The 14,774-nt window shown below is 48.9% G+C and overlaps 1 protein-coding gene across 3 annotated transcripts in view; it reads left to right on the forward strand.

Moving 5' to 3' along the window:
• CCAR1 (cell division cycle and apoptosis regulator 1) overlaps positions 1-14,774 on the forward strand; it is a 247,507-nt gene that overhangs the window by 82,014 nt on the left and 150,719 nt on the right. For all 3 annotated transcript variants that reach the window (XM_063961565.1, XM_063961566.1, XM_063961567.1), the window contains exon 10: positions 6,839-7,064. In XM_063961565.1, the coding sequence (XP_063817635.1) occupies positions 6,839-7,064 (226 nt within the window). The remainder of the gene's footprint in view (positions 1-6,838; positions 7,065-14,774) is intronic.

Raw genomic sequence — 14,774 nt, forward strand, 5'->3', positions numbered from 1 at the left:
GCCGCTTCTAGCGCTGACAAGCCCCGCTGATACCCGGAGCCGCGCGTGCATAGGCCGCTTTACGGCTCTATGCTATGCGCTCTCCGGCTCCCGCCGCCTCTAGACAACCCGCTGATTCCTGGAGCCATACGGGCATAGGCCGCTCCACGGCTCTATGCTGTGCGCTCCCCGGCTCCTGCTAACCGCTTCCCGGCCTCTTCTGAGGCAGGTAAGCCGGCTCCGTGTACAGAGAACTGTACACGGAGCACAGGGGGGGGGGGGGGTGCACTTAGCAGCAACAGTGATGCAGGTTTTTTTTTTAGTAAGCTATTAAGCTTGGTAGCAGGATATATATATTTGCAGTTTAGTGGAGATAATCTGCAGTTTTGTGTGATACTGGAAACTTGGCATATTTAACCATGCTTCCTGTTTGTTTTTTCCTGTCTGTTTCCAGAGTTCCTATACTACATCTCTACTTCACTAAGGCGCAGGGGTGTTAGGGGAATTTGGGATCAGGTTTTTTAATATTATTGGCGTGCACTGCACTTAGCCAGATATATATATACAAGAACCTTAGTGCTATTTACTGAGTCGTGCAAATTGTCTGTGTTTGTAGTTTGTATTGTCTGTCTGCATAATGAGTAAGGCACCAGGAAAGACTAAGAAGCAATTTCCCTGCCATGTCTGTAAAAGTGTGTTGCCTGATGGATCTACCACATGTACAGTATGTTTTGTGAATTCAGCTACAAATACAATTTCCACTCCGGTTTTAATGCCAGTTTCATCTCCGGACCCTCCATGGGCTATGCTTGCAAATGTCCTGGTTGGATTGCAACGCCACTCGTCAAGAGCGGGAAGCGGCAAGATCTGAGTCTAAGATGAGACCGCTAGAGTTACCGGAGGGGTCTCGATCTTACCAAAAGTCCACCTTGGGTGGAAAGGATAAGTTTCTTTTCTCTTATGATTTGCCAGTTTCTGCTATGCTAGACCTCACTGCGGATGAGGGTGAGGAGGGCGAAATAGACCAGCAGTCAGATAGTGACCATTTTGACTGCCCAGGCATTGATAATCTCATCAGAGCGGTGCGTCAGTCTCTGAAGTTTACAGAAACTGAGAAGCCTCTGACAAATGATGAAGTAGTCTTTACTAAACTACAGAGATCTCCGATGTGTTTTCCTGTTTCGGAATCTCTTAATAAAATGTTACTAGAAACACAAAAGAATCCGGATAAACGGTTTTCTATACCTCGCAGATTTAAGTCGAGTTACCCGTTTCCAGAGTCCATGACAGCTACATGGGATAATCCGCTATTGGTGGATTCGTCCGTATCTAAGCTTACAAAGAAATTAACCATACCAGTACCAACTGCTACTACGCTTAAAGACCCTTCAGACCGTAAAATAGAAGCTATGCTAAAGTCCATGTATATAGCAGCAGGAGTGCTGCTGAGACCTGGGTTGGTTGGCATTTGGGTAACTAAGGCGCTAATGGCATGGATAAAAGAGCTCAAGTCTGCTCTACAGGACGATCATCTTATACTTCTCGCTGATCAAATCTGGGAAGCTGCTGACTATCTATGCACAGCTTCTACTGACGTCTGTCAGCTCACTTCTCGCCTTTCATCATCGCTAGTTACAGCACGACGAGCACTCTGGCTACATTCTTGGCAAGCGGAGGTCAAAAAAGGTATAGAGGCGTTACCTTACGGTGGCGAGAAGCTGTTAGGTCCTGAATTGGACAGATGGATTTCTGAGGCCACAGGAGGAAAGTCTGTTTTCTTACCATTGCCTCCAACGGTACCTAGGCGCAAATACTCTGGTCCGGCGTTCAAATCCTTTAGACCTCAGTCCTTTCGTGGGCGCGGCAGAAGAGCGGCCACACTTGGTAGAAGATGTCGGGGACGTGGTTTCCAACAAACCAACACAAGTCGTCAGGACGCTAAGGTCGCCAACAAGCCAGTGGCATGACGGGCTCCCAGCCCATCTTGGATCTCCAATTGTGGGAGCACGCCTTCAGACGTCCACAGATGGGTGGATCCGCAATTTAGTGTTAAAAGGTTACAAAATAGAGTTCGATTGTCTTCCGCCAATGCGGTTTTTCAAGACAGGTCTGCCTGTGTCGGACGACAAGAAGGCGGTTCTGCAGATTGCCATTCAGTCTCTGCTGAATGCAGCAGTTTTGATTCCGGTCCCTGTACAACAACAGGGGCAGGGTTATTATTCCAGTCTGTTTGTGGTACCAAAGCTGGATGGCTCGGTCAGGCCAATATTGAACTTAAAGGGCCTCAATCAGTACGTCACTTAATACAGATTCAAGATGGAATCTCTGCGGTCAGTAATTGCAGGTTTAGAGCCACAGGAATTCATGATTGCACTGGATCTCAAAGATGCGTACCTACACATTCCGATTTGGCCACCTCATCAGAGGTTCTTGCGGTTTGCAATACGGCAAGACCATTACCAGTTTCAGGCTCTACCGTTTGGCCTCTCATCAGCGCCTCGGGTATTCACCAAGGTGATGTCGGTGATGATAGCTCATCTCAGATCCCTAGGAGTAATAATTGTTCCGTATTTGGACGATTTGCTCATCAAGGCTCCGTCTCAACAGATGCTTCTCCAACAGGCGTTGCTAACATACAGTGTACTAGTTTGGCACGGTTGGATAGTCAATTTCAAGAAATCACATCTGATTCCGTCTCAGCGACTTCAATTCCTAGGTATGATTCTCGATACGGTAAATCAAAGAATTTACCTACCAGAACAGAAAGTACAGGTCATTCGTCATCTAGTACAATTAGTACTCAAGCCACGCACAGTCTCGGTACATTTGTGCATTCGCCTTTTAGGCACAATGGTGGCGGCTTTCGAAGCGCTTCAGTTCGGAAGATTTCACTCACGTTCTTTTCAACTAGATGTGCTAGCACAGTGGTCGGGCTCGCATCTGTAGATTCACCACAGGGTGAGGTTGTCGCCACAGGCCAGAGTGTCTCTTCTCTGGTGGCTAAAAATACACAATCTAACCGCAGGGAAACGGTTCGGCGTCTGGAATTGGATAATTCTATCGACAGACGCGAGTCTCAGAGGCTGGGGAGCTGTAGTTCAAAGTTATCGGCTCAAGGGTCTCTGGGCAGATCACGAAAGATTGCTGTCTATAAATGTCCTGGAACTCCGGGCAATTTACAATGCGCTACGACAAGCAGTGCACATGTTTCGGTTTCAGACTGTTCAGGTGCAGTCAGACAATGCGACGGCGGTCGCATACATCAATAAGCAAGGAGGAACGAGAAGCCGCATGGCAATGCGGGAAGTAGCTCGGATCCTCAGGTGGGCCGAGTATCACCAAGTGATATTGTCGGCAGTGTTCATTCCGGGAGTGGACAACTGGGAGACGGATTATCTCAGTCGTCGGGATTTTCAACCAGGAGAATGGGCATTAAATCCAGAAGTGTTTCACATGTTGGTCCAGAGGTGGGGTTACCCTCAGGTGGATCTGATGGCATCTCGCCACAATCACCAAATGCCCCAGTATGTGTCCAGAACGAGAGCTCCAAAGGCGGTGGATGCTCTCACAATCGTGTGGCCGTACAGCCTCGTGTATCTGTTTCCACCGTTTCCGCTGCTCCCTCTGTTGCTAAAACGGATCAAGAGAGAGTCCGTCACAGTCATACTAGTAGCGCCTCATTGGCCTCGGAGAGCTTGGTTCTCGGATCTCCGCGGACTACTCGCCGACGATCCTTGGCCGCTCCCACTACGTCCGGACCTGTTACAACAAGGTCCGTTCCTTTACCCCGATTTAGCGCGGCTGCGTTTGACGGGGTGGCTGTTGAGACAGCCCTCTTAAGAAGAGAGGGCATTCCTGAATCGGTTATACCAAACATGTTACGAGCTAGGAAGCCGGTTACGGCAGCTCATTATTACAGAATCTGGCGTGCCTATATAGGTTGGTGTGATGCTCGGAAGTTTCCGACATCATCTTTCAAGTTATCTCGTCTTTTGTTATTTCTACAGATCGGGTTAGATGGAGGACTGCGTCTATCCACACTAAAAGTGCAGATATCTGCGTTGTCAATTTACTTTCAAAGAAAATTGGCTCTATTGCCGTCGGTACACACTTTTTTCTGCAGGGTGTCCTCAGAGTACAGCCTCCATTCATTCCACCAACAGCGCCATGGGAGTTGAATCTGGTTTTGGATTTCTTACAGTCCTTATACTTTGAACCCTTACAACAAGTGGATATTAAATTTCTCACTTGGAAAACATTTTCTCTTTTAGCCTTCGCTTCAGCAAGGCGTGTTTCAGATTTGGGTGCCTTGTCGTGCAAGCCACCGTATTTGGTGTTTCATGATGACAGAGTGGAACTTCGGACGAATCCCGCTTTCCTACCAAAGGTAGTGTCATCTTTTCACATCAATCAACCAATAGTAGTTCCTGTATTAACAGGAGATTCTGGAAGGTTGGATGTGGTACGCGCATTACGCGTTTATGTATCCCGAACGTCGACAGTTCATAAGACGGATACGTTGTTTGTTCTCTATGATGCTGCCAAGATGGGTTGGCCAGCTTCTAAGCAGACCTTATCCAGATGGATTAAACTGACCATACGTCAGGCTTACCTTCATGCTAGGATACAGCCGCCTTCATGCTAGGTTGCAGTCGCCACCCGCTATATTGTTCCCAGGTGAGGAACAGAATTCCACAGATATTCCTTTAGAGGAAGGTGAAGTGGCTAATGAATGGGAGGATACGTCTGTTTTGGGAAGAAGAGGAGTCTGCTACAGGCTCAGGGGTCAGACTATTAATTGACGCCAGACGCTTAACCTTCAGGATGCAGTGGTGGCAGAGAGTTAGACCTCATTCTTTAAATGACAGAAAAAAACAGGTCGCTCTACTTCCTTCATACTCACATTTTGGGGATATTTGAAAGGAGCCTTGGCTTAAACCGGATTCGAGATTTCAGGCTCCTAAAAAGTTAAGATGTTTATATCTGTTTGCTGAAGATGACACAAAGTCTTGGGAAAACCCTTCTAGGGTAAGATACCCCAATTACATATTTGGCAAAGGCAATGGTCATTCTGTCTGCACAGTCTTTGTATGTTTGAAGGATGCTACGGATAAAAAAACCGAAGCCGTTTTTAAATCCATATTTACGTTTTCAGGAATTTCACTTAGACCTATACTAGCCAGTGCTTGGATCCTTAAGGCAGCTGATGACTGGTTAGCACAGCGTCCCCCAGATGGATGATGGATAAATAATGATTTTTTTTGACTCGCCGTAAAATCTTTCTGCAAGTCCATCTGGGGGTCGCTGCATTCCCTCCCATTTCTCTTGCATCTTAGGGGATACTGGGAATCCATTTAGTACCATGGGGTATAGATGGGTCCACTTTGAGCCATGGGCACTATAGAAGTTTGATAACGTGTGCTAGCTCCTTCCTGTATGTCCCTCCTACCACACTCTGTTTAGAAAATGTGCCCGAAGGAGCCGGTCACATCTCTGGAAGCTCCTGAAGCGTTTTCTGCATTTATTTTCCGAACTCCACCCCACTAAGGATTATTGGTCTCGTTCCCAACTGACCGGACACTAGCTCCTGAGGGAACTATTTGCAAACCCCACCACGGCGAGCGTACATTCCCACAGCACACCGCCACCCTTAACAGTGCCAAGAAGACAGAAGAGTGGTGACTACTAAGCCGGCGTCCCAGTTAGCGGGTCGCCGCCCATTATGGCGGCATGAGGGTACGGAGACGCACTGCTTCTACATGGGGTGGAATAAGTCTCCAGACTTGGTACACTGTAGTGTACACAGTACCCAGATTGGCAATACAGGCTTAAAAGGGGGCTGACTCCATTTTATGTACTCAGACACATAAAGCCAGTATAAAGAAGAGCGGGTAGACCGTGCCATTGAAGGGGCAGGGCTTCGCTATGAGAAGATCCAGCAGCTCACAGGTGCCATTTTACCCTACTGCAGCTACACAGACGCTGACTACAGGGACGCGCAACTCCTCCGGAGAGCCTCCAGATTACCTCAGCGGTACCGGGGGTTATAGCAGGGGGGAGCTATATACTAGTGTACTAAGGGGGTAATTCTGAGTTGATCTCAGCAGCAAGTTTGTTAGCAATTGGGCAAAACCATGTGCACTGCAGGGGGGGGGGGGGCAGATATAACATTTGCAGAGAGAGTTAGATTTGGGTGGGTTATTTTGTTTCTGTGCAGGGTAAATACTGGCTGCTTTATTTTTACACTGCAATTTAGATTTCAATTTGAACACACCCCACCCAAATCTAACTCTCTCTCTGCACATGTTATATCTGCCCCCCCCTGCAGTGCACATGGTTTTGCTCAACTGCTAACAAAGTTCCTGCTGCGATCAACTCTGAATTACCCCCTAAATCCCTAATCTAGGTACTTATGCTAGTCATACACCAGAACGATATCATTCCAACCAGCCAACTTTTTGGCTGGTTGGAATGATAATCTGGCAGTGTGTGGGAGCAAACGCTGAAAAACGGCCAAAAAACGGTTGGTCCAACTAGTTGGGAAAATCAAACTTGTTTGATGTTCCCAACTAATTGTTGTAGTGTAGTGTATAAATACAGCCCTCAAAGCTGCCAAGAGTCGGTGCCTTTGAATCCCGATCTTTAGTAAATATACCCCATGATCTTTTTGATGCATACCTATGTCAGCTATGACCTGAAGCCATGGTTTTCTGGACGTTGGTTTAAAAAAATGTTCCCCTTTTTATTGTTGAGTTATTGTTAAATCTTCATCAGGTATTTCTTGTAGAGTGCTCATATAGGCTGTTCTATTATGTTTATACATTCTCTAAATATGTCTATATTTCTATTTATAATTTAGCCCTGGATGTGATATGATGGAACTAAGAAGACGTTATCAGAACCTCTATATCCCCAGTGATTTCTTTGATGCTCAGTTTACCTGGGTGGATGCTTTTCCCATTTCTCGGTCGTTTCAGCTTGGTAGCTACACTAACTTCTATGTAATGCACAAAGAAGTCGATCCACCTGAGAAGAATACTGCTATTTTAGAGCCTCCGGATATAGATCACACATACAGTGCAAAGGTATGTTGGGTATAATAGATTATATGTATATAATGTACAAAGTTCGGCGGCACTCAGGAGGCTGATGATCAAGTGAAGATATTTATTGCATTGTAGTAGTCTATCTCTAGATATAGAGATATAGGGGTCATTCCGAGTTGATCGCTAGCTGCCGTTGTTCGCTGCGTAACGATCAGTGTAAAAATCGGCTAATCTGCACATGCAATGCGCACGCGCGACGTATGGGTACAAAGAGAATTGTGGTTTTGCACAGGTTCTAGCGACGTTTTCAGTCGCACTGGCGGCCGCAAGAAGATTGACAGGAAGGGGGCGTTTCTGGGTGTCAACTGACTTTTCTGGGAGTGTTTGGAAAAACGCAGGCGTGCCAAGGAAAATGCAGGCGTGGCTGAGCGGGTATGTGACGTCAAAAGCCATCCCTCCAGCGTTAGAATCAACGCATACGAAGAGTAAGTCCAGGGCTGGTCATGTTTTGCAGTAAATGTTTTAGCAGGCGCTCTGCTGCACAGGCGTTCGCACTTCTGCAAAGTGAAAAATACTCCCCGGTGGGCGGCGACAATGCGTTTGCACGGCTGCTAAAAACTGCTAGCGAGTGAACAACTCGGAATGACCCCCATTTTATAAAACAGGGTTACACAAAGTAACAGAAGCGAATACTTGCTAATCTATTATATACTGTGTCCAAAAGATGTTTGTAGAAGACTTTTGCAAATTTGTTAATAGGCTGTTTCTCTTTCAACCAGGCTTGGGTACACTAGTACCATGGGTTGCTTGTGGGACTGCAGGAGCTGGCACTAAACTGTAGCTATAAGCCTTAAGCTCCTGCCCTCTGCAACCACCAGCAGACCAGTGTGTTTTAAAGGCCCGTAGGAGTTGGTCATGTTTTGGGGGGGGGGGGGATCTGGGGAGGTGGGCTGCTGTGCCAACTACATTGTAACTAGATGTTTTTTTATTTTATTTTGTAATTGTTATTTTAATTTATACTTAGGTGATGGCTGTGCTTTGCTTGTATCCACATGCAACAAGAGTGCAGCGGATGCAGGGAGCCAGGTAGCACTCCAGTTTCTTCAGAGACTGCCTGGATCCAGGGACTAGTGCATGGCCTCACCCTTTTAGAGGGTGCCGGGTGATCGTGATGTCCTAGATGGCAGCACCGTCTTGCCATATCTCAGCTTCCTTAGGGGAGTGCACCTGCGTCAGGCTAGTTGAGCTAGCCAGCCATACCAGTGTGTTCTCCACAGGGCTGTTAATACATAGATTAACAGTATGCAGCAAGCATGGGGAGGGGGAGCAGAGTTTTGAAACGGCTGGTCTCCTCTCCCCCCACCACCCCTGCCATGCTGGAGTCATGTGGAGTGATCCTAGGAGCTGTGCGAGCTGCTATTCCTTGGCAGATCCTTCACCAAGCCGGGACACTGTGAACGATTTATTAACCAACAGTTTAGAGAAATAGGATTTGTCAGCGTTCATATTGCTGTGTGTATCGGGGCGTGATATTTCAGTTCAATCTAAGCCCTGATTTACAACATGACCGCTGCATTCATCTATTGTAGCTGTGTAATGGCTGTGACTCAGTGAGATGTTTCACCACACAATCTGAAGGATAACCAATTCAATTAGAATTATCAAGTAGCGCAAAAAAGTCATATATCTATCGAGGCAGTAACTGGGAGTGAATATAACTGCGTATGCCTACAAGACAGGGAATTATTACTGTACTTGTGATGTGTGCTGATTATTGAATCCAAGACTAGACTCTGCATAGCCGTAGCACATAGAGCAGTGGTCTCCAACCTTAATTGGAGTGTGAGCTACTTTCGGAAAATAAAACCTCTGAAGGAGCTACCCCCTCCCCCCAATGCACGTGTGTTCCTGCGGAAGTGGGTGTGGTCTCACAAAACTGGGGGTGGCCTCACAACTACAAATAATGCCCCCCCTCTGCGTAGTGCCAGATACACAAATAATGCCCCTCAGCAGTGCCAGATCAGTGATCGCGCTGAGCAGAAAAAATTGTGGGTCCCGGGGACCCCTCACTTTAAAAAATTGGGGTCCTACTTCACAGTTTCTGGGTCCCATAGCAATGTATGCTTTTGAGCTCCCCTTATGCCTCCCCACATAGCATTAGACCACCCCACATGGTAGACAGCAGTTATGGCAGTATTGCGGGGCAAATGGGGGGTTAGGTGCAGGAAGTGCTGTAGGCAGTGTTAGGGGTAGGGAGGCATCAGTACCCAGGATTCGGTGAGTCCTGCTCCCCGTCAACTTTTAAGATCAGCTTCTCTGTGTCCTTGTTGAAGCCCTACCGCTATAACACGAGGTGTGTGCGTATGCTGGGCACTGCTTTGGTTTGGGGATTGTTTGTGTCTATGCTGAGCACTGTGTGTGGATATGGGAGTTTGTTTGCTGGTCACTGTGTATGGGGGGATGTATCATAGGCACTGTGGGTATGGAGTACCCATATGCTAGGCGCTAGGGGGGGGGGTGTATAATGAGCACTGTGTGGGTATGGGTGGTGCGTATGATGGCCAGTGTGTGGGTATAGAGGGTGCTATGAGCATTGTAAGTGTGTATAATGGGCACTGTGTGGCACGGGTGTGCGTATGATAGGCGCTATGTGGCATGGGTGTGCGTATGATGGGTGCTGTGTGGCATGGGTGTGCGCATGATGGGCGCTGTGTGGCATGGGTGTGCGTATGATGGGCGCTGTGTGGCATGGGTGTGCGTATGATGGGCGCTGTGTGGCATGGGTGTGCGCATGATGGGCGCTGTGTGGTATGGGTGTGCGCATGATGGGCGCTGTGTGGTATGGGTGTGCGCATGATGGGCGCTGTGTGGTATGGGTGTGCGCATGATGGGCGCTGTGTGGTATGGGTGTGCGTATGATGGGCGCTGTGTGGTATGGGTGTGCGTATGATGGGGTGTGTATACTGGGCATTGTGAATAATGAGCACTGTGTGGGTATGGGGGTGTTTATAATGGGCACTGTGTGGGTATGTGGGACAGAATGGGTGCAGTAGAGGTGGAAGGGGGTAGGATAGGTGCAGTACTGGTAGCAGGATTTGAGCAGTAGTGGTAGCAGGGGGCAGGATGGGTGCAGTAGTAGTAGGGGGTAGGATAGGTGCAGTAGTGGTAGCAGGGGGCAGGATGGGTGCAGTAGTGGTAGCAGGGGGTAAGATAGGTGCAGCAGTGGTAGGGGGCAGGATCGGTGCAGTAGTGGTAGGGGGTATGATAGGTGCAGTAGTGGTAGCAAGGGGTAAGATATGTGCAGCAGTGGTAGGGGGCAGGATGAGTGCAGTAGTCGTAGGGGGTATGATAGGTGCAGTAGTGGTAGCAGGGGGTAAGATAGGTGCAGCAGTGGTAGGGGGTAGGATAGGTGCAGTACTGGTAGCAGGATGGGAGCAATAATGGTGGTAGCAGGGGCAGGATGGGTGCAGTAGTAGTAGGGGGTAGGATAGGTGCATTAGTGGTAGCAGGGGGCAGGATGGGTGCAGTTGTGGTAGCAGTGGGTAAGATAGGTGCAGTAGTGGTAGGGGGCATGATGGGTGCAGTAGTGGTGGTAGCATGGGGCAGGATGGGTGCAGTAGGGGGCAGGATAGGTGCAGTAGTGGTAGCAGGGGGTAAGATAGGTGCAGTAGTGGTAGGGGGCAGGATGGGTGCAGTGGTGGTGGTAGCAGGGGGCAGGATGAGTGCAGTAGGGGGTAGGATAGGTGCAGTAGTGGTAGCAGGGGGTAGGATAGGTGCAGTAGTGGTAGCAGGGGGTAAGATAGGTGCAGTAGTGGTAGGGGGCAGGATTGGTGAAGTAGTGGTGGTAGCAGGGGGCAGGATGGGTGCAGTAGGGGGTAGGATAGGTGCAGTAGTGGTAGCAGGGGGTAAGATAGGTGCAGTAGTGGTGGTAGCAGGGGGCAGGATGGGTGCAGTAGTGGTGGTAGCAGGGGGCATGATGGGTGCAGTAGTGGTGGTAGCAGGGGGCAGGATGGGTGCAGTAGTGGTGGTAGCAGGGGGCAGGATGGGTGCAGTAGTGGTGGTAGCAGGGGGCAGGATGGGTGCAGTAGTAGTAGGGGGTAGGTGGTGATTCACCACATAACCTGTGGTGATGGGGAAAAACACAGCCGACCACAGCTCCAGCCCCCCTCCCTCCGAAGACGCCAGCCAGCCAAGGAACCTTTACAGCGCCTGCAATTACTGACCACTTAGTGTCCCTGCGGGAACCCCGGACACCAGTCAGCAAACCCAGGCATAGTGACTGACACGGCCGTGACTAACACGCGTCACGGCCGCAGCTATACATTACCGCCACCAAGTTCACCGGGTCTCCATAGCGGACAGACTCACGGGATTCGAGCGCACCACGTCAGCAGGAATCGGCGTCCGTGATCTAGTGGCTAAAGCTGGGCAAAGTGACTGGGGCTTCCCGCGGTGCCGTCTGAGGCAGTGTCCGCGCTGCCGCTCTTGCTTTGAGAGAACACATCAAAGGCAAGAGCGGCAGCGCGGCCACTGCCTCAGACGTCACCGCGGGAAGCCCCAGTCACTTTGCCCAGCTTTAGCCACTAGATCACGGACGCCGATCCCTGCACATTGCCAGCACCTCTCATCCCTGTGACAACCCCCGCCCCCCCCCCCCCCCGATACACTTACAGACACCGCGAGTCAGCCGGCATCCGCAATCAGCCAGGCGCCAAAGAGGATGGGGAACTGGCTCCACCTCCTCTTTCTAGCATTCACCACGAGGCCAGCATGTCAATCAAACAAATCCCCCTTACGGATTCGCGGAATGAGGAGCGCGTCCCCGGGGACCCTCCCACTTTGTATACTGGAGTCCCGTGTCTTCAAAAACGGGTAAAAAACGCGCCATAGCGCGTTTTTGCGATCACTGCAGATACACAAATAATGCCTTCCAGCAGTGCCAGATATTCAAATAATGCCCCCCCGCGCAGTGTCTGATACAGTGCCCCACACAGTGCTAACCCTTGCTGTCTTCTTCTACTGCCGCCGGTGCTGCTGCTCCTGTATGAGGGACGGAAGTCCAGAGAGCGGCTGCGGTGAGGGTGAGAGAGTCTCTGGCGGCGGGCATTTAATATATGGTGTTGGTAAGTGAGCCAATCAAAACTCGCGGTCCGGCAGCCAATCAGGTGCCGTCACTGCCGGTCCATGAGCTCTGATTGGCTGACGGCCGGCAACATATTAAAAATGAAGGGAGGAGGAGTGCCAGTGACTGCCCAAGCCCGTGCGCTCTGTGAGCTACCGAAAATACTACGGCGAGCTACCGGTAGCTCGCGAGCTACGTGTTGGAGATCACTGACATAGAGGATTGAGTGACTAGTCAAAATGCTACAATATCACTACAGTGTCTTGTTTTGCTACTTTTTAACGGTGTAGGACTGAATACAATATGAATACATTTCTTTAGCCTCGTATCACTGTATGTGGGAAGTAGACTACTGAATTTAGTGGACAGTTAAACTATAACTAAGATAAGATTATACACTGTCTAATCTAATTATTCAGTGACATTTTCCCCATCTCAATTATTAGCCACATTTATATGGACAAGTTTGGGCTCTATATTTAAGATCAAGAGCCAGTTCACTCCACAACTATAAAATTGTACACTGATAGAATACTGGAGTGATTTCTTTTTCATCCACTAGGGGTCACTGGAGTACTCTTGGGATATGGACGGTTCCACAGGAACTAGGCACTGAATAAATTAAAATTTGAGACTACTCCTCCCCTTCATATCCCAGAGTACCTCAATATTTTTTCGGTGCTCACTGAGCAACAAGGCTTGTGGAGTTGGTCCACAATTATTGAATTTTTGAATTTAATCAAGGATCCACGTCCCTTCCCCCCTTCCAGAAAGGCGAGGGTCCGGGATAGTGGAAGCTGCTTAAGCAGCTGTGGGTGTCGGGCCTCTCGGAAAGAGCTCCCTTACCACCACGTGCAAGACGCCTGCAGAAAAGGCTGACGGAGCTTACAGAAGAAGCCCCGTCATAGCCCTCACCACAAGGTCCAGGTATGTTGGGACGGGGCGGTCAGCTCACGCTGCCGCCCCGCTGTGTGGGGATACTGTGCGTGTGTGTGGCCGCCCGCCGCTGTGTTCAGCCACCCGCCGCCGCTTCCAGCGCCGCTGATTTCACTGCCTCCCCGCCGCTCAGAGTCGCTTTGGCCACGTGCATAGGCCGCTCCACGGCTCTATGCAGCGCGCCCCCCGGCTCCGAGGCCGCTTCCGGCTCCACTCTCCACCATAGCCCGGCCGCCGTGTATAGTGAACTTTTACACAAGTAAAAGTCTCATGTTCAGGCAGCGCTGCATATGTATACAATAGGCTATTTAGCTTTTGTTTAACAGGAGATGTGCAGGTTTTATTGCAATATAAGACGTTTATTAAATCTGCTTACATAAGTATAAGCTGCACTTTGTGTTATACTGTGAGCATGGGGACATATTAACCATGCTTCCTGTTTTTCCTGTTGTGTTTCCAAAATTTCCTGTATTATATCTCTCCTCCATTGAAGGCGCAGGGGTGTTAGGGGGAATTTGGGATCAGGCATATTGCTGGCGTGCACTGCACTTGACCAGATATATATTTATAGAGACACCTTAGTGCTATTTACTGAGTCGCGCAAGTTGTCTGTCTTTGTATTTTGTCTTGTCTGTGTGCATAATGAGTAAGACACCAGCAAAGTCCAAAAAGCAGTTTCACTGCAATGTCTGTAAGGGTGTATTAGCGGATGGATCTGCCACATGTAAAGTATGTCATGTAAATTCAGAAACAATTACAATTTCTGCTCCGGTTTCAAATCCAATTTCAACCCCGGACCCGCCATGGGCTATGTTAGCAGATGTCCTAGCTGGATTGCAATCAGAATTGGCCGCCTCTCGGCAAGAGCGAGGGGCGGCAAGATCTGAATCTAGGGTGAGACCGCTAGAACTACCTGAGGGGTCTCAGCCTTACCAAAAGTCCAAATCCTCTTTGGGTAAGATGGATAAGTTTAATTTTTCTTATAATTTACCGGTTTCTGCTATGTTACTTTCTGACGATTCTAGGCCAGACCTCACTGTACAAGATGAGGTTGAGGAGGGCGAACTAGACCAGCAGTCAGAGGGTGACGATTTTGACAGCCCGGGCATTGATAATCTCATCAGAGCGGTGCGTCAGTCTCTGAAGTTTACAGAAACTGAGGAGCCTCTGACAAATGATGAAGTAGTCTTTACTAAACTACAGAGATCTCCAACGTGTTTTCCTGTTTCGGAATCTCTTAATAAAATGTTACTAGAAACAAGAAAGATTCCGGATAAACGGTTTTCTATACCTCACATATTTAGGTCTAGTTATCCGTTTCCAGACTCAGTAACAGCTACATGGGAGAATCCACCATTGGTGGATTCATCTGTGTCTAAACTTACAAAGAAATTAACCATACCAGTACCAACTGCTACTACACTTAAGGACCCTTCGGACCGTAAAATAGAAGCTATGCTAAAGTCCATGTATACAGCAGCAGGAGCGCTGCTTAGACCTGGGTTGGGTGGCATTTGGGTAACTAAGGCGCTAATGGTATGGATAACAGAACTCAAGTCTGCCTTAACTGATGATCACCTTATACTTCTCGCTGATCAAATCTGGGAAGCTGCTGACTATCTATGTACAGCTTCTACTGACGTCTGTCAGCTCACTTCTCGCCTTTCATCATCGCTAGTTACAGCACGACG

Source organism: Pseudophryne corroboree, chromosome 3, assembly GCF_028390025.1.
Source record: "Pseudophryne corroboree isolate aPseCor3 chromosome 3, aPseCor3.hap2, whole genome shotgun sequence".
Lineage (NCBI taxonomy): Eukaryota > Metazoa > Chordata > Amphibia > Anura > Myobatrachidae > Pseudophryne > Pseudophryne corroboree.